This window comes from Diceros bicornis, chromosome 24 (assembly GCF_020826845.1).
Source record: "Diceros bicornis minor isolate mBicDic1 chromosome 24, mDicBic1.mat.cur, whole genome shotgun sequence".
NCBI lineage: Eukaryota > Metazoa > Chordata > Mammalia > Perissodactyla > Rhinocerotidae > Diceros > Diceros bicornis.
Genome location: NC_080763.1, coordinates 22,892,682 through 22,911,495, shown reverse-complemented (window position 1 = coordinate 22,911,495; position 18,814 = coordinate 22,892,682). Strand labels below are relative to the sequence as shown.

Below are 18,814 nucleotides of genomic sequence, written 5' to 3'. Positions count from 1 at the left end.
AAGGACGAGGTATGAAAAGGTGTCTCCGGCAGAGCAAGAGCACTAGCGAAGGACAGTGTGAGTCCAGGCAGCATTAGGGTGCAGGGAGGTCTCTGTTCTGGGTTGAGATATCACTTCCTCCAAAGCCTTCTGACCCCAGACGAGGTCACTCCCCTTGTTATAAGTCTCAAAGCCCCTGTGGTGCTTCTCTATCACAACTCTGATCACAGTGGGGACGAAACAGCAACTGTATTCTTTAGTTCTTTAATCTCTATATCCCTCACTAGACTGTAAACCCCAAGAGGACACGAGCAAACACCGTCTCCTCCATCGCTGTACCTCAGCATCAAGCTCTTCTTGCATAGTCGTCTCTCAATACATAATTATTAAATAGTTGAATAAATGAATGAGATAACGAATGAGAAAAGTCCTGGAAGTGGCATTTGTGCTTTTTGGTCGGCCTAGATTTCTGAAGCAGCCCCTCCCGCATCGCTGGGTGATTACGGACCTCCTCCCCGCAACACTCCTACCCCCCGCCCCGCCCAGCCCTTCACCCACGCTCCTGCACTCCGCACCCCGGACGCTGCGGCTTTAAGGGCCGGCAGAAGCCGAGCTGGGCGCTGATTGGTGGTTCATTCTAACGGATAGAGGATGAGCTCATCTGCAGCCAATGGCCGCGCTGCATCCGGCCAGACCCCTGCACCTGGCTGGAGGGCGCAAGGCGCCGCCCGCGGTTCATGGTCCCCTGCGGGGGTGAAGGGACGATGGCGGCTGGAGTAGATCTGGCCGCGCAGACCGAGCTCCTGGCTCGGGCAGGTACAGTGTTTGCCCGGCTCCTCCTCCATTCCCCTCCCCCTGGGGAGGATGCCCCCTCCTCTCACTCCCCCACTTGCCTTCCTCGGCCTGACCCCCGCGGGCGGTGCACCTTGTGTGCCGGGGACTCCAGGGCTGGACGCGCCGCTTTCTGTAACCACACGTGGCCATGCGGCTCTGCCCCGCAGGACCCGGCCCGGCGCGGTGGCCCCTGAAGCCGGGGCCTGACTCGAGCAGTCCAGCCCATCGGCCTTGGCGCTGCCAATACAGGCCCCGAGCTGCAGCTCCCGGGTGGTTGGGCCCAGGAGAGAGGGCGCGGCATCCCGCCTCCCTCCCTCCACCTCCTGGCCAGGGTTCAGCTCACCGCTGGCCTGGGTGTGTGGGTTCCCTCCCCGCCCCACTCGCCATCTGTTCTCTCCTCCCTCTCTCCAGAGAGGCAGAAATGGCCTGTGTTGGAAATCTGTCCCTGCCGTCCCAGCAGGGCCTGAGAGAGCAGAGGCAACTCTGCTGGCCTCTCTCTGAGCCCTGCTCTTACCCCTTTGGCCACTTGTGTCACACACTGTTCAGGGAGGAGCTGCTGTCAAGTCCTTGGAGGCCACGTGGCCTCCTGGCCTTCTCAGAGACGGACCGAGATGGAGCCAGGAGGACAGAGCCATCCCCTCCCTAGGGCTGGGTTGGCCCTCCTTCCTCTAACTCCATCCAGCATCTGCCATTCAGTCATTTCATTTGCCCATAGGCTTTAAGGCCTGGCTTTGTGCCCAGCTCTCTGCTGCACTCCGTGGGGGGTCCTCACTTGCTGACCACACTGACCTCAGCACCAAGGGAAGCGAAATAAAGCAGGGACAATCCATCCTGTTCCGGGAGGTGCCACTGAGCTGAACCCTGAAGGATAATGAGATTCCCCCAGGTGGAGTAGGGAGGGCAGAACAGGCAGGATGGAGGGAACAGTGTGAGGAATGGCCTTTGAGCCCAGGGTCCCTGCCTCGGCCTCAGAGTGTGTGGCCTCCATATGTTCACCGTGTACTAGACACCAGTTTGCTCTGTGAAGGCCCGTTGAAGGCAGCTCTGGGCCACGAATGTCCTCAGCTCTCTCTAGGGCTCAACATAGAGTAGGTGCTCCAGAAATACTTGTTGAACTGCATTTGAATGGAAAAGAAGAGCCCCAAGCATGTTATTATTCTGTTGCCACCACCACTTAGAAACGATCTGGCTCAGGGAAGGGACATTACCCACATTAGCTCTGATCCCTCCAGCCCTTGGAGGTGAGTATTAGACTCCCAATATTCATTGGGGGAAACCAGGGTGCAGATGGGGTTTTGTTCCCAGCTGGGTCCTCCCTATTGCATCTGTTCATTCCAGGTTGCAGCCGCAGGGCAGCAGCCATGAGCCTGGTGGCCTACGAGTGCCCATCCGGCCCTGGCCTGGAGCCTGAGCCCTGCTCGCATGCACGGTCCCAGGCCCGTGTGTATCTGGAGCAGATTCGCAGCCAGGTGGCTCCAGGGGCACCTGAGATGACGAAACGTGACTACCTGGTGGATGCAGCCACGCAGATCCGACTGGCCCTGGAGCGCGATGTCAGTGAGGATTACGAGGCGGCCTTCAACCACTACCAGAACGGCGTAGATGTCCTGCTGCGCGGCGTGCACGGTGAGGGCCAGGCTGGGCAGGGGCCGGTGGGGAAGGGCCAACGGGGGGCTCGTCCCGTCATCCGTCCATCTGTGCTAGGTGCACAGAGCTCTATGGTGGTCCTGCAGGGCCCCTGTGAAGAACAATAATAATAGCTAGCAGTTCCTCTACACCAGGCCCTGGTCTAAGGGCTTTACATGTGTTAACTCGTTTGAGCCTCACAGCAATAGAAATTACTGTATATGTTGTTGCATGTAGTTCCAACTATATGGGAACTGTTTTTATTCCTACTTTCCAGATGAGGAAACTGAGGCACAAAGCAGTTAAGTAGCTTGCTTAAGGTTCCATAGCTATGCAGTGGCAAAGCAGAGTTTGAACATTTTTGGATTCAGGGGCTGGGCGCTTGACCCATTCTGCTTGCCTGCCCTTGGGGCTGGGCTGGGCTTCTGCTCTCTGGGGCTTACATTAGACTGGGGGAGAGTGATGAGTTGATGATGGACAGTTATAGTCCCAGGTGGGAAGAGCAATGAGGAGGAAGTGAAGGGAGGGAAGAGGGAAACTGAGGCCAGGTTGGACCAGCAGAGGGTATTTTCTAGAAGTCAGAACTCTAATCTGAGCACTGAAGAGCGATAGGCGCATTGTCCAGCTGAAGGGCTGGGTAGTACTCCAGAGGGGGAAGAGCAAAGGCCTAGAGGTGAGAGGGGAGGCCTGTGCAGAGCAGTCAGGCATTTCCAAGCTGGGAAGAGCCTGGCCCTGAGGCCAGTTTGAGCCCCTGAGGGCTGTGGTGGCCAGGCTGGGGGGAGAGTCGGGCCCTGATTCACGCTTTCCACCTTCCTGCTGATGAGACCCCTCAACGCCTGGGCTTCAAGCCTGTCCAGTGAATTTCTTTGTCCCCCAATCCTAATCCCCACTCTGGCCTTTTTCTTGGGCTTCAGAGATGGAAGAAGGTGTGGTCTCTGGGAGCTTCTGTCTCCTTCTCTGGAAATGGACATGGAAATCCCCACTTTGTCCCTGCCCAGGGTGTGGTGGCAGCCAGCGAGGTGGTGGGGGCCAACTGTGAAGAGCTGTGGGCTGAGGGGTGATGGCGATTCCCAACCTCTCCTGCCATCTGCCTTCTTCCTCCTCCCCTGCTGATCTCCCACCCGGAGGACGGGCTCAAGAACAGATGTGGGGTCAGAATCTGCTGACCAGCCTCAGAAAGAGGTGCTGTCTCCTGTGGAGGGCAGAGGACAGCCAAGGGGAGCCGGAACCCCAACCCTCTAAGACGGGGGGTGGGTCCTGGGGACCCCTTTCCCCCTATAGTTGACCCCAACAAGGAGCGACGTGAGGCTGTAAAGCTGAAAATTACCAAGTACCTGCGGCGGGCAGAGGAGATCTTCAACTGTCACCTGCAGAGGACACTGGGCAGTGGAAGCAGCCCTGGCACGGTGAGGAGACCCTTCCCCAAAGGCCTGGGGGTTCTGAGGGGAGATAGCTGAGCTCCCCACCCCTACCCAAGGCCAGAGAGCCCTCTCCTCACATCCTGGGCTGCAAGGCAGGGCGGCCGTGGTGGGTGCCGGGGTTGTCCCTCCTGCTGGCCTCTGGCTCCCTCTCTCCCCCACACCCTCCTTAGTTCATTCGTTTTCAGACACTTAGTGAATCATCTCCAGTCCAGTGTCGCGCCCTCACAGAGTACATGCACACATCTCCCCACCCTCACACACGGCTCGTACACATGCTCCCGTGTGTTCACGCTCAGTCTCCCAGATCTGTTTGTGTTTGAATGGGCCCCAGTGAGTATCTGGAGCATGAATGCCCACGTGCACACACACACACACACATGTGAACGCAAGCATGACACAAATGTGCACAAGTACTCTCCCCGTATGGCTTTTCCTAACCAGTGGGCACTCAGAGAGGGTTGAAAATGCACGCACACTTCTCACACCCACAGGTGGGCACAGACATGCACACAGATACCTCCTAGGCTCGCTGCATCTTATAAGCTGCTTTTCCCCAAAGCAGGTGGCTGGGCCACATGCCTTGGTCTTTGAGGCGTGTTCCCTGAGACCCACATGTTCCCAGGTTACTTGCCCACCCCCGGGAGCATCTGCCTCCTGTGGATGGGGCTTTCAAGAGAGTGTTTCTGAAGCCTCGAGAACTCCCTGGGCCTTGGAGGATGGCTGGGCGGGGGCTGAGTGAAGAGGGCCGTGTGGCCACCCTGGACCAGTGTGGGCCCCCCACCTGTCAGGGCCAGCTTCTCCACTCAGCCTGTCCCTATGAGGTGAGGTCTGCTTGTACCCCAGTCCTGCCTGCTGTGGCCACTGCTCTCCTGGCAGCCAGAGGCCCTGCCCGCTGCCTGATGAGAAGGCAGTGGCTGAGGAGGGCTGGGCCCTGAGGCTACATGGCCTGTCTCCCACCTCCAGGGTTTCAGCAGCCTGAGGCTCCGGCCCATCCGCACACTGAGCTCTGCCCTGGAGCAGCTGAGGGGCTGCAGGGTGGTCGGGGTCATCGAGAAGGTGAGTGAGCAGACACCTGCGGTGTGGGAGGAGATGGTGTGTGCGATTGGGGGCGGCGGGTGGGGAGAGAGCAGCTACCCCCTACTCCTCCAGAGGGGGCTGGAAAGGGGTCAGAGGGTCCAAGAGGAGGAGAGCAGCTGTGTCCAGCAGTTCCCCACCCCTCCCCCACCTCAGTACACACAGTCAGGTCCTAGAAAGGAAACGGGAACAGAAGAGGCAGAAGGCCCCTCTACACGGCCCTCCAGCTCAGACACAGAAAACCGCTTCCTCGGAGATTCAAGACAGAAGCCACAGGAGAAGCTGTGCCCAGGGCACCCTGCCAGCATGCACTGCCCTGCCCACTCCCACTTCCTGCTTCCCACAGGCCCTCACTCTGCACCCCAGGGCTGCGGCCAACAGTCTCCCCACCAGGCACAGCCAAGAAGTTCTTGTGGTGGGAATGTGCTCATCTCCAGAAACCTGTCCAGCAGAGGGTCCAAGCTGGCTGGTGCATTGTCCAGGGCCTTGGCAGCTCTGCCCCTTCTCCCTTGGCACCCCCACCCTCATCCTGTCCCCCTCTGGGACCCCTTCCCTTGATTCCGGGCAGACAGGAGCTGACATCCCAACCCATACCTGGAATACTCATTAGAATGGAAGAATCAGAAGGACATATGGTTGGGTCAAATGAGATTTGAGGCCACATTCGATTGCCCTCGGCCCCAACCAGGAATACCTGAGGAGTCACTAAAGCCATTCTTTCTCAAACTGGCTATTTATCAGAATCACCTGGGGAGCTTCCTAAAAACACAGATGCCCAGGTCCCACCCTAGGCCTGTCGAGTCAGAATTTCTAGGGTCAAGCCCGGGAGTCTGTAATTTAAACATTCGCTGGGGGATTTAACGGGCCTGGGAGCCCACAGAGAAAAGGAGACGACTGTGTGCTTCCTCACACGCCAGAGGATGAGATGGTGTCTGGGCAATGCACAGGATGACCACGGGCAAGTCCCTTCCGCTCTCTGAGCATTGGTTTCCTCATCTGTAAGTAGGGGGAGAATCCTTCCCCCATGGGGTGATGTGGGAACGCAAATGAAATAATTTTTGGGAAAGGCCTGGCACACGCTAAAACATTTGATACATGTGTGATGGCTCTAAATGCTGGTGACAAGAGCAAGTCGGGAGGCCTGCAGCCTTCCCGTCCCCCAGCTTTGCTCCAGCTGCTTCTCCCAGGTCCCTGGAACAGGCCCCAGTCTGTCAGGCAAGGCCCAGCCAGCTTCCATCTGCGCGGGCCTTCCCGCTGCACTAGTCCGCGTGGCTCAGCCAAGCACAGTCCTCCCACAGACAGGCTGGGGAGGTGACTGCCACCACCATTTACCCATATGGGATCCCACGGAACCATACCTGTTATGGAGAGAGGGGTTCCGGGTCAAGCAAGTCTGGGAAACAGTGAGTTAAAGTTACGTTACTTAGTTTTTGTAATTATAGGAGTTTTCAGAGCTTTTAGGATGCAAATGTACACCATGAGTTTCCAAGAGGGAGGTCTATGACAGAATTCCCCGAATTTGTTTAACCCCAGGACACGCATATGCAAAGCATTTTCATTTCAGAGTCCAGTGTTCTGAGGCCTGTGCATATGGAAAGCACAGATTAAGGCCAAGTTCAACCATTCTGTCTGGAGCTTGCTGTTCTTTCCTTTTTCATCCTTTCTTGGGCACTCAACTTACCTACTCCACCTCCCTCCTGAGATCTTGCCTCCTTTCCTGTGTCGTTTCCAAGCCAGGAACACCAGTTTCCCCAAATTAGGAGAGGTGCTAAGGCCAGTGGGTCCCAGTCCCTGCAGCCAGGCCTGGATGTGCTGTCACAGTGTTCCATTCCATAGCTCTGCCCAGGCAGATTCAGGCAGGAGGGCACTGCCAGCCAGCAGCAGCCTGCAGAGCCAGGGAGGAGCAGAGGGTTCACTCAGGAAGCCTGAGTGCCCTCAAAGATGCCCAGTTGTTAGGGTTAACTGGGCTGGGGAGGGGGTTTCTAGGGGTTGAAGAGATACTGGCAGGGCTAGGGGGTGGCAGGGAACAGCGAGGTGGGTGGCTCAGGGACTAGGTAAGCAGCTGGCCAGATACCCAGGGGTCTGCTCTCAAGGAGTGTGGGGGGCCTGGGAGACATCACCGCGTATTTGCTGAGCCGCGTATTTGCTGAGCCTCGTGTTTGGTGAGCCTTGTTCAGGAGCCAGGCTCTGAGTCAGGGACGGGGAAGAAAAAAGCCACCCAAGTCACTTCTTGTTTTTTGGCTCAAACACAAGGGTGCTTTTTTTGTTATTATTAGTTACCAACATTTAAAAATTGGCAGGTTTCATATAGAAGTCCAGATTTCCTGCTTCTTCTGAAAAATCGGAGGATCTGGAAATGCTGCCTCACACTCCTGCCTGGAAGCAGGGAGTGGAGGAGGGGCTGCCTGCTTTACTGGGGCACCAGCCCTCTGGTCTCTCCTGTCCCCCCCTGCCCACTTGGCTCACATGCCTGGCCCTTGTGGGCCTTGGAGTTTGAGAACATGTTTCAAAACTTTTGGACTTATTTGCTCCATGAGAGATTCCTCCTGGGATTTTGATACTTTGGGCATTTTTTTTTCTTTTGGTGAGGAAGACTGGCTCTAAGCTAACATCCATTGCCAATTCTCCTCTTTTTGCTGAGGAAGATTAGCTCTGAGCTAACATCTGTGCCCATCTTCCTCTATTTTGTGTATGGGATGCTGCCACAGCATGGCTTGATGAGCGGTGAGTAGATCTGCGCCCAGGATCCGAACCTGTGAACCCTGGGCTGCCAAAGCAGAATGCGTGGACTTAACTACTATGCCACCTGGCTGGCCCCTAGTTTGGGCATTTTTAAAGAAAGGGCTAACGTGTTTCACCAAAGCTTTAATTGTCCCCACATTCAAGAACTCAGTGGGTTTCTGTTTTTAAAAAAAAGATTTCCCTTTGTAGGAAGGTGAGAGCAGGCACCCAGGACTGCCTTCCACTTTCCAGTTGCAATATTCACGTGACATTCATAAGTCACGTTCTTATTTGCAAAGCTGTTGCATTAAACCCTCTCAGTTGCCCTGGGGAAAAAACCATTATACTGTGCAATGCAATATAGTAGTCACTATGCACATAAGACTATTTAAATTAAAATTAATAAGTATTCTGTTTCTCAGTTGCACCAGCACATTTCAAGGGCTTGATAGCCATATATGGCTAATGGCTTCTGTATTGGACAGTGCAGATATATAATATTTCCATCATGGCAGAAAGTTCTATTGGACAGTGCTACATTTTAATAATTGTCTTACCGAGAATGAAACTGAGGTTCATAGAGTTCAAGTGATGAGTTGGTGCTCTGTCTGTTATAGTATTGAGCAAAAGGGGAAGGGGATTTTTTTGTTTGCTTGATGTAATGGGGAAATGCTCCCTCCACAACTGTTTGCAGATGTAATGAAACAGAAAAAAAAAAAAAATTCCCCACCATCCTACCTAACTCCAAGACAATTACTGTTAACGTTTTGGTCTAATTCTTTGTAGGTAGGTAGGTTTAGGTATATATTAACACATTTGTTTCAATGTACTGATCAAGTTTTATTTCGTGCTTCCCCAACCTTCACTGCTGTTGTTTTGGACTCTGTCAATGAGAAGGCCTTGCCCAGGACAAGGTGGTAGGGAATCCCACTTGGCGAGGGACAGTGGGGAATTATCCAGTGTGTCAATACTTGTGGGAAACTCTGTTCTCCTAAATGACCCCAGAGTTTTCTTCCTTTCTTTTTTAAACATTGCACGAATTTAGTTAAGGAGCTGGGGCCAGGCTCTGGCTGTGGGAGGAGAGACCTCTGGTGGTCAGAAAGGATGCCTTACTCCTGCTGCAGGAAGGGCCCTGGCGCTCATCTAGTCCACCACCTTCATTTCTCTGATGATGGGGAAACTGAGGCCCAGAGGGGAAGACACGTGCCAAGGTCACCTGGTTGTGCCCCCAGTTGCAGTTAAGTCTCCAGGGCTCCGGGATCAGCCTGCCTGGATTCAAATCCTGTCTCTACCACTTTTTAGCGGTGGGACCACAGGCAACAGAACCTCTCTGAACCTCAATTTCTTCATCAATAAAATAGGTCACTAGTAACACTCACCTGGTAGAGCTATGGGAATAAAATTAAATAATCTATATAAAGTGCCTAGCACGGAGTAAGGGCTCTATAGCCACTGTGGGGTTTCTCTACAATAATCATCATCACGACAGATTATTGAGGGCATGTTGGATGGCACGCACAGGCTGCAGCTATTCTTGAGTTATCTGCTTTGCTAGAATCCTCCTAATGACCTTCCGAAGGAGGCACTGCCATGACCCCACTTTGCAGTTAAGAAGAATAAGGTCCAGAGAGGCAATGTGATTTGGCAAATGTGAAAACTGCCATTCTCACAGCCTTTACATTCACAAAGGGCCTTCCCATTTGTGGTCTCAACAAACCAGGGATGAGGGAAGGTGGGCATTTATAATTCCTGTTTGGTAGATGAGAAAATCATCTCACTCGCCCAAGAGCTAAACCCAGTGCCCCTTTCCCACCCCAATCCCAGGCTGCAGCCTTCATCACTGCCCAGTGGCCTGGCCTCAGAGCCGGGCTCTCACCCGCCACCATGGGGAGTGACTGCAGGACAGGCAGACGGCCGAGGAGTCACAACACCAGGGTGCCGGTCTTGCCCTCACCTGCCCCTCATCTGGGCCGAATCTTCTGCCTTCCTGCCCCAACACACCTGGTGTGCCCTCTCCTATGGCTGGGGTCCACCCCTGCTCACCACGGAGATGAGTCCGGGCCCAACTCCAAACAAGGCCCTGAACCAGCAGTTGGCAGACCCCTGCCTCTAGCCCAAAGCAACAGGAGAAGGAGCCTGTTGCTCAAAGACAGCCTCCAAGGAGAAACAGTTTAAAAGAAGGGGTGGAGCGGGCAGAGGAAGAGACCTGAAGGAGCATGTGAAGGCTGTGTGTTCCCGGCCCAGCTCAGCCTGTGGGTGATCTGGTGCCACACTCCCCAGAGCCTCAGCTTGTTCACCTGTAAAACTAGAGATCAGAGAAGGTGACTGGCTCTGAGGTCCCTTCCAGCCATGACACCCTCCAACTCTGCAGGATGGACCACTCACCACACGTGCGTGAAGCACCTACTACATCCCTGCGCTGTGCAGGGCTCTGGGAATGCAGAGCTGGACAGTGTGGTCCCTGCCCTCACGGAGCTCACAATCCAGTGGGGAGACAGGAAACTAGATGTAGTGTGACAGCGCTCCTCTCAGGGTGAGCCCAGAGAACGCTGAAGACAGATTAGGGGCCCCAGCCCGACCTGAGGGTTGAGAAGGCATCCTGGAGGAGGTGGCACCGGAGCTAAGATCTGCAGGTCTAACAAGGGTGGATGAGCAGGACAGGATAGATGTCAGCTTGCGGGGGCAGGGGGCATACTCTGCACCACCAAAACTGCCCTCTCTGCCCTGCCCGTGGAGTGAGTTGGCCTCAGTGGAGGAACCTGGGGGGCTGGTGCTGGGGCCCTGGAACCCCAGGAACTAGCATGTGCCTTGACTGTTGCCTCTTGGACCTCGGCAGGTGCAGCTGGTCCAGGACCCAGCGACTGGAGGGACCTTCGTGGTGAAGGCAGGTGCCGCCCAGCCCCCTGCCATTCTGCATTCCCCTTGGGACTTTCTCAGAGCTCCTGGGACCCCCACCCTCTGAGGAACCCCCAACCCAGAACCTGTATCTGAAGTCCCTGCTCCTTCCAAATCCAAAAGCTGCTTGTTCTGCCCTTGAGCATGCCCCCTGCCTTCCACACAGGCAGACACACACATCCTGCGTCATCCTTTGCCCGGAGGGTGGAGGACCTGGATTCCATGGTGTAAATAGGGGTGAGGGCCAGGTCAGGAACTGGGGGAGGCAGTTGCTCCTCGAGGTGGCTCCGATCCCTTATCCAGTTGCCCCTGAAGCCAGGGCTGGAACATCCCCTAGCAGAGCAGCCTCTGGCCTGTCCCCAGCTGATCTGCCTGCCCTGCCCCCACCCCAGAGCCTGTCCAGGTGCCATGTGGCAAGCCGGGAGCGGCTGACCATCATCCCGCATGGTGTCCCCTACATGACCAAGCTGCTGCGGTACTTTGTGAGTGAGGACTCCATCTTCCTGCACCTGGAGCATGTGCAAGGTGAGGGGGCCTGAGGGGCCTCTGTCAGCGCCTCAGGCCTTTGGGATGTTATCCTCTTTCATCCTCTTAAAATGCTAGGCCCTGGGGAGGAGGGTGACTTGCCCCAGATGTGTAGCACTTGCCAGGGGACCGAGGCGTTCTGGAGGATGATGGCAGGATCGGGCTCTTATGGGCCTCTGTGTGGTGTCAAGGGGACAGGGGATGTCCTGAGGAGGAGGATGACATCCTGGCCAGGCGAGAGAGCATTTATGCAGATGTCCTCTTTGTTACCATTTTCTCCAGTCTTGGCTCTCTTCATTCTTCTAGTCTGTACCCTTCCCTAAGAACGGCCATGTGATGTGGCGGTGACTGAAGCTCTAAGGAGAGGAACTGGGGCACATAACAGACATTCATTGATCACCTATTAGAGTGATGATTTTGTGTGTGTGTGTGTGAGGAAGATCAGCCCTGAGCTAACATCCATGCCAATCCTCCTCTTTTTGCTGAGGAAGACCGGCTCTGAGCTAACATCTATGGCCAATCCTCCTCCTTTTTTTTTTTTTCCCTTTTTCTCCCCAAAGCCCCAGTAGATAGTTGTATGTCATAGTTGCACATCCTTCTAGTTGCTGTATGTGGGATGTGGCCTCAGCATGGCCAGACAAGCAGTGCATTGGTGCGCGCCCGGGATCCGAACCTGGGCGGCCAGCAGCAGAGCACGCGCACTTAACCGCTAAGCCACGGGGCCGGCCCTGATGATTTTTTTTTTAATGAGGTACACATCCTTCGGTCATGACATATAGTCATCACAGGTCCATGCCTGGCCTTTTATTTTACTTACTTAAATTTTATTATACTATTCTCCCTAAAAAAGAAAAAAAAAATTATAGCATATTGAACACCAGTGAACCCACCACCCAAACCAAGGACATTAACAGTAATTTACATCTCCTTAGGGGTTAAGCACCTATTTCATGCCATATTGTGAGGCTGGGTCCTCTAGGTGAGTCCAGAGGAGGGAGAGGGCATGCTAGGCTGAGGGAGGGAGGGAGCAGAGGTGAGGACCTGGAAGGCAGAGGGTCCCTACCCAAGACAGAGGGGAGGCAGGAATGGGACAGGGACCTGGTGTCCACACTCTTCTTCTCCCCTGCCCCCATGCTTGCCGCTCCCTCTGCATGGCCCAGGAGGCACTCTCTGGTCCCACCTGCTCTCCCAGGCGTGCCCCCAACAGTCTGGGCTCAGGTCTGGTTCCAGCCTGGAAAGGATGAAGGCTCAGCTCAACTCCCCCGTCAGCCTCGGGACGCCAGCGCTGCTCCCCCTGGGCCACACACACCTGCAGGACAGAATCCCCTTGGAGCCTCCATGGACTTCTCGGAGCCTCCCCCCAGCCAGGGAGGCCCCATCCATCAGACCCCAGAGAGAGGCTGAAGGTGAACCCTCAGCCAGGACTAGTACTAATTGCTCCTCGGACCTTCCGAAGGCCCCAAGTGGCCGCCTGCACTTCCAAGCCAGGCGGGGACCTGGCCAGAGCCTTGACATGGGGTCCTCTTGGGGGCTCCCTTGGGTTCGCAAGGGGGCCGGCCAGGTGCTGGAGAGCTGTGGCAGAGGCAGAGGTCAGAGCCGCCACTCAGCGGATGGGGCCAGCCTGGGGTGTGGCGGGGGCACCTGGAGTGTGAGGGAAGAGCAGGTGAAGCAGTGGGCGGCTGAGACGCTGGTGGCCCTGGAGGCACTGCACGAGCAGGGGGTGCTGTGCCGGGACCTCAATCCCCGGAACCTGCTCCTGGACCAGGCAGGTAGGTGCCCCAGGCCTGGGGGAGGGGAGTAGGCCACCCTCACCCTACCCCACCCCTCAGATGGGGGCTCCCAAAGCCCCAAGACAGAGAACAAGAGCTCCCCAAAGTCAACGGGACCGCAGGGGCTGTCTGCTTCTTGTCCTGCCTCCCCCAGCCCTTTCACGCAGAACTCTGCTGGTCTGGTTGGCCAAGATTGAGCCTGGGAAACAAGTCCCTTCCCGCTACTAGTCCAGGGCAGCAGTTGCTATGAATACCTGGTTGCTTCCGGGGGCTATGCCCCTAGGGAGGCTCTGCCCAGTGCAGTCCCTGGCTCCTGCCTTGTGACTGTTGGGGGGATCCCTGGAGTACCCTCCCGCATACCAGCTGCTCAACAGTGACTAACTGCAATTTTTGTCCCCCTTATTCTGCCCTGCACACACTGGATGGAAGGTCACATCCGGCTCACGTATTTTGGCCAGTGGTCAGAAGTGGAGCCCCAATGCTGCAGGGAGGCTCTGGACAACCTCTACAGCGCCCCAGGCAAGAAGGGAGCGGGCCTGGGAGCCCCTAGATCTTGGGTGCCTTGGTGCGGGCTGAGCTGGAGGCTGAGGGAATGGGCCGTGTCTGGGTGGGATGAGTAGAGTGGAGACTTGCCCTCTTGGTTGAGGCTGGGACATGTGCCTTCTTGTTCCCACAGAGGTGGGAGGGATTTCTGAGCTGACAGAAGCCTGTGACTGGTGGAGCTTTGGGTCTCTACTTTATGAATTGCTGACTGGAATGGTGAGTAGCTGGGCAGGGTGTGGAGCCCTGGGGGGTATCACTGAGTGCGGGACGGGCTGGGCTTAGTCCAACCAGCCAGTGTTGGGGCTAGGGCTGCCGGGTCTCCAAGACCTGGCCATTGGGCCAGGTGTCCTGCCAACACAGCTGTCCCTCCAGCTGCCCCCACAGGCCATGAGAGACACAGAAATCCACTCCCACCAAGGCCATGGACACATTTAGCACCTCCACCACACTAGTGGCTATAGCTAGTGAGACTGTCAACTTATATGAATGAAAGTTGAGTTGGAATAGTCAGGGAAGGTTTCTGGAAGAGAATGCTCGGGCCTAGGTCTGGTGGGAGGGTGGGATTTGACACAGCCCTTCTTCCCTGGAACGCCACTTACTCTTCCCCTGAGCTTCTTCTCCCCACTATTCACTCTCCCATCCACACCCTTCTGGGCTGTAACCCCCAGACTTTGGTTGGAGGACAAGAGAGAGGGCCTCCTTCATGCAGGCCAGCAGCTGCTCTGTGCAGCCTGGGTCGGCCAAGAGCTCAGGGTTCCCCCTGCAAACACCCTTGTTCAGGCTGGCAGCCTCTGCCCTCTGTCCTCCCCCGTGAACTCAGCACTGCACCCAGGGCTGGTTAGGTCCGGCAGAAAGGGAGAGGCCAAACTGCATCTGAGCAAGAAATGGGAGGAGTGGATGCAGTGTGACCTGAAGTCCAGATCCAACCAGTCCATGCTGGCTCCCTCCTGCTTTTGTCCCATAGCCGGGGCCTCTGAGAGCCCTGGCTGCAAATATCCCCAGACAGTGGTTCTCTCCTCTCGGTCTCCCGCCGCCTGCCTAGCCCAGGGCTCCTGACTTCCTCCCAGTTGCTTCTTGCAGCTCTTCCTGACCTCCAGACAGACCTCTCTGCTCTCCACAGCTGCCCCCTTCTGGAGCATAGAGAGGTCTTCCCTTGTCTCAGCTCTGCCTTGGCCCTGACGGTAGCATGCCATGGCCTGCTGTCAAATGAGCTGCCTGTGGAGACTTTTTTTCTATAAGGACACAAGTTCCAGTGCTGTTCCTAATAGAGTGCCTGCCCTGATTGCAACCCAAGGTCGAGGCTTCTAGCAAGCTTAGAGCCAGAGGGACCTGGGTTCAAACCCTGAACTCAGCACAAGTCCCTTTACCTCTCTGAGCCTGCTTCCTGTCTTTAAAATGGGGATACTAATACTTACTTTGAGGCTTGTTGTGGAAATTATGGATAATGGATGGCAGGCATCTTCCACAGCCTGGCACACAGCAGATGCAAAGCAAAAGGCCACGATCAACATAACATGATCATCATCCCCATGGGATGTGACACGGGGATAAATAAAACCCTGGCTGCCACTGGAGTGTACAGACTTTCCTGGGGTTGTCTCCTCAGAGACCCCTCCCTGTGTTTTCCAGACACTGTCCCAGAGCCACCCCTCAGGAATCCAGCCGCACACCCAGCTCCAGCTGCCCGAGTGGCTCAGTCACCCAGCGGCCTCCCTGCTGAGAGAGGTGAGGTACAGCCAGCCCAGGGAGGTCGCTTGGCCTGTGGGCGGGCGCTAGGAGGGTAGAACCCTGTGTGTGAACAAGCTGTGCTGCGTACTAGATGTCTGATGTGGGTGCAGGAGGGTAATAGGGACAATAAATTTCTGTATGTTGGTGGCCAAACACCACCAATGTCCCCCAGGGTAAAACTGGGCTGGCAGAGAGTGAGCCCCAGGAGACTGGGCTCCCTGGAGGTCAGCCCAGGCCTCAGCAATGGGGCCGGGAAGGCCTGCTGAGTGCTGACGGGGCCTTTCTCCGCAGCTGCTGCAGTTTGATCCCACTCGGCGCCTGGGCGCTGGAGGAGGCGGCGTCAACAAACTCAAGTCCCACCCATTTTTCAGTACCATCCAGTGGAGCAAACTAGTGGGGTAAGAGGGGGTGGAGTGGGCAATGGAAGCATCTGGACTGGTCTGGATCACCTCTCTTCTCTTTGCCTTCACCCAGAGCTGGCCCCTGTAATCAGTGGCCCTCAGGCAAAGAATGCAGGCCAGTTGCTTTTCCTGCTCAGGCCCCTCCCATGGGCCTCAGAAGTAATCATCACCACTGCCCAGGAAGGACCTAGGGAGTCTCCCAGCCAGCTCTTGGAGAAATCCTTTCTAGTCACTCCTGAGGTGGAGGGACAGGGAGATCTCATCTTGCTAGGCAGCTTGGATCCCTCCACCCATCAGTCAACAGATACCTGTTGAACACACACCCTGTACCTTGAACACAGATCTACCTTGTTAAAGGGTGCCTTCCGCTGCATTAGCTCTGAACTACCAACCACCTGCTGAGCTGACCACAAGGTTTTGTGACTCACTATCTGCTATGTGCCCCACTTGGGACATCTTCAGAGACTCATCTCAGGACACTGGTCCACTGGCTCAGTGGACTCACAACAGGGCTGCCCTGGCTGGTCATTTTAGCCATGCAACTAGTGGGCCTCTTCTACCAGGCTACTCCTGCAGGGGGTGGGGAGGCTGGAAAGCAGGGAAGAAGTCTGTAGGGGGCATGGGGTGAAGTGGGGGACAGGATGACCCACTTGTGATTTCAGACTTTGGAGAGCAAAAGGAAGGGAGGGGAGGAAAATAAGGATAAGAAGGAATGGGGAGAGGGAGGGATGCACAGCTCTGCCATTTAGAGCAATTCTGAAAACAGAATCAAGAGCTCCCTTCCGCAGCTAGCCCACTGGTGTGGAGAGAAAGGGGAACCTGCCCCACAGGTCTGAGAGGAGACCACAATTCAGCCTCCAGGCTGAAACCACTAAAATAAGTTGTACCCATTAGGATTCCCTTCTCGGACATTGGTCCTGTTTACCATTTTGCATTTTAGTCTTGAGGGTCCACTCAATTCACTGCCCACTGTGACTTCATCCCTTTTGGAAATGAGAAACCACAAAACACATGGAACGATTGCCCAAGCTTTTAGCCAGAAGCAAGATGTTTCTGGTCTCTGAAGACCTGGGGTAGTTACCCCCAAAGACAACCCCCTCTCCAAGTTTGGGGGCCTCTTCTTCTCAGGACTCACCCTGTCAGTGGGGCGTGGCACCTAAGACAGTAATTTCCACCAGCTCTGCCCCCAACTCCTTCTCACTGGTGTGTCTCCGGCACCACCAGGTGGCGCCTCTGATGCTGTCCTCCAGTCAGGCTGTGAAGGCCCAACCCTAACTCTGGGGGTAGGGACCTGGGTTGTGGGGAGCACATGACACTCAGTTCCTTAGGATGACTCTGGGACAGAGATGACATGGGGAAGTGCAGCCTGTGTATGGTCCCGGCTTTCCCCGGGGCTTGCCCATACCAGTCCCCCTACCTCCCGTCCCCCGCAATAAAGCCTGCTGTTGCCTATGGTGTCTTTTCCTCATTAATGCAATGAGAGTGGTCCTGCCTGAAGGGTGAGATTGGAAGGCTCCCCCAGGGAAGCTCTATGATGGTCAAGAATGAGCTTGGAAGTCTGCTTAGGAAGTAGGAAGCAGGGCTGGTGGTGAACAGCATGCCAGCCTGTGCCCTGCAGAGCAGCTTTGAGCTGGAGGGGAAGTGCTGGCATGCAGGGGGCACTGGGCTCTGGGGGAAATAAAGTAGGAAGAGAAGTGTTAGAAGAGGGTCATGGTGCCTGGGGAAATACCAGTTTAATCCTCACAGGTACCCCTTGAGACGGATGGTGGCTCCTGTTCAAAGAGGTTAATAATAGGACCTGGTCAGAGCCTGTTCACACGGCTGTGTTCCTTCCGCTACGCTCCTTAAGTCAGGCCAGACCACTTCCAACCACTGCTGCATGAAGTGCGAGTTGCTTCTGGAACTTCTGGACCTCATCCACGCAATAAACACTGCACATCTGGCACATTGCTAGGCCCTGAGCTTTGAATACTGTGGTCCCGCAGTATAATACCTCCTTTGTATAAGATACAACATGGATACCTCCTTTGCAGGTACTAGAGAAATTAAAGCTTCTAGCACCATGCCCCAGACCTGATAGATAATTCTTCAATTTTTCCCTTCATTGAACTAAAATTTTTCTACCAACTCTAGTTCTACCCTCTGGGAGCCACTTCGTTCTTGTGACACCTTCATATAGATGGCATCACTTCAAGCAAGATCAGCAGGCAGGGACTGTGTGGAAAGACCAGGCTGTGTTTAAGCCTAGACACCAGCATGCCTGTCACCTGTAGTCAGTCTAGGTAAGCTCCCAACCTTGTCCACTCACCCTCACAGACCACTGCTCCCAGGAGGTGATCTACCCTCATTTGTTATGACTTTGAGCATCCTTGGTACACATGTGGCAATCAAGTCCAAAATACAAAATTCTAAGAGTTGCCCCACCTCTCCCCAAACCATCCCAGAAATTATGCAAGTCCCCACAAAAATGCAAATGTCTGTTAGTGTTTGAAAGGGCTTCACAAAGCTAGGAACCAATTTCTCTTCAAGCATATGGCTTGCTAGGCTTGAGGAGCTCACTGGAAGGAAGCCAGGGCACTTTCCTGGTCTTCTGTCAAATTAGTACAGTGTTAACTTATTTCAAGTCTGAGATATAACAGGTAGTCAAGGGGACATTACGTGGCTTTCAATGCTAATGACAATCACAGTGCTGGAGACCTGTACAACCTCAGTAACCAAAATGAACAGAGAAGCAAGAACCCTGTTTGAGAACATTTGCCCTTTAATTTGCATTTAAAATCAGTTTCTTTAAATATTTTAGTTACAAGTTCTGAATAGTGAAGACATAGTGGATGCTGCAGGCACTCAGTACTGGCCCCCACCCATTCCCCTCACCCCACCCCCCAGGCCTAGCTTCCTCGCTCAAGATACAAATTGGGCACTCTGCACTAAATAAACGGCTGCAGGTGTCAAGTGTCAGCAGCCTCAGGCCTGGATGCAGTTGGATACAAAACGATGAAGTCCAGTAGCTTTCGTGACAAGATGTGCACATTCAACCATCCTCCAAGGAATTCCAATGATTGCATCCAGACCCAAAAGGCAGTACCTCAGAGGTGACATCAGCCGTTTCCCCACTGTGTACTACCATCTTGGGGCTGGTTTCCACCATAGTCCATCCTCCCCCGACCTGTGTTCTGCAGAGGAAGAGCTAAGGCCCCACTCCCTAAGGGCCATGACGCAGGAAGGAACAAAACTGCCTCTCAGTCCACGTGCTTATACCGGTGAAATTTAAGAGCCCAAGTCAATCTGAGCCAATCCA

General features: G+C 55.0%; 1 protein-coding gene across 4 annotated transcripts; it reads left to right on the top strand.

The window, feature by feature from the left end:
- The first annotated feature begins 727 nt into the window (after nucleotides 1–727).
- Nucleotides 728–18,740, top strand: RPS6KL1 (ribosomal protein S6 kinase like 1). Of its 4 annotated transcripts, none has more exons than XM_058567378.1 (12): nucleotides 728–795; nucleotides 1,992–2,054; nucleotides 2,152–2,439; nucleotides 3,721–3,845; nucleotides 4,824–4,916; nucleotides 10,492–10,539; nucleotides 10,943–11,075; nucleotides 12,236–12,844; nucleotides 13,274–13,363; nucleotides 13,521–13,603; nucleotides 15,017–15,112; nucleotides 17,650–18,740. In XM_058567378.1, the coding sequence occupies exons 1-12, from the start codon at nucleotides 744–746 to the stop codon at nucleotides 17,680–17,682; spliced, it is 1,713 nt and encodes a 570-aa protein (XP_058423361.1). In that variant the 5' UTR covers nucleotides 728–743; the 3' UTR covers nucleotides 17,683–18,740. The 4 variants fall into 4 exon arrangements, with proteins under 4 accessions (XP_058423361.1, XP_058423359.1, XP_058423362.1 ...); XM_058567376.1 differs by lacking the exon at nucleotides 17,650–18,740 and adding an exon at nucleotides 15,407–17,608; XM_058567379.1 differs by lacking the exons at nucleotides 12,236–12,844; nucleotides 17,650–18,740 and adding an exon at nucleotides 15,407–17,609.
- Nucleotides 18,741–18,814: the final 74 nt, after the last annotated feature.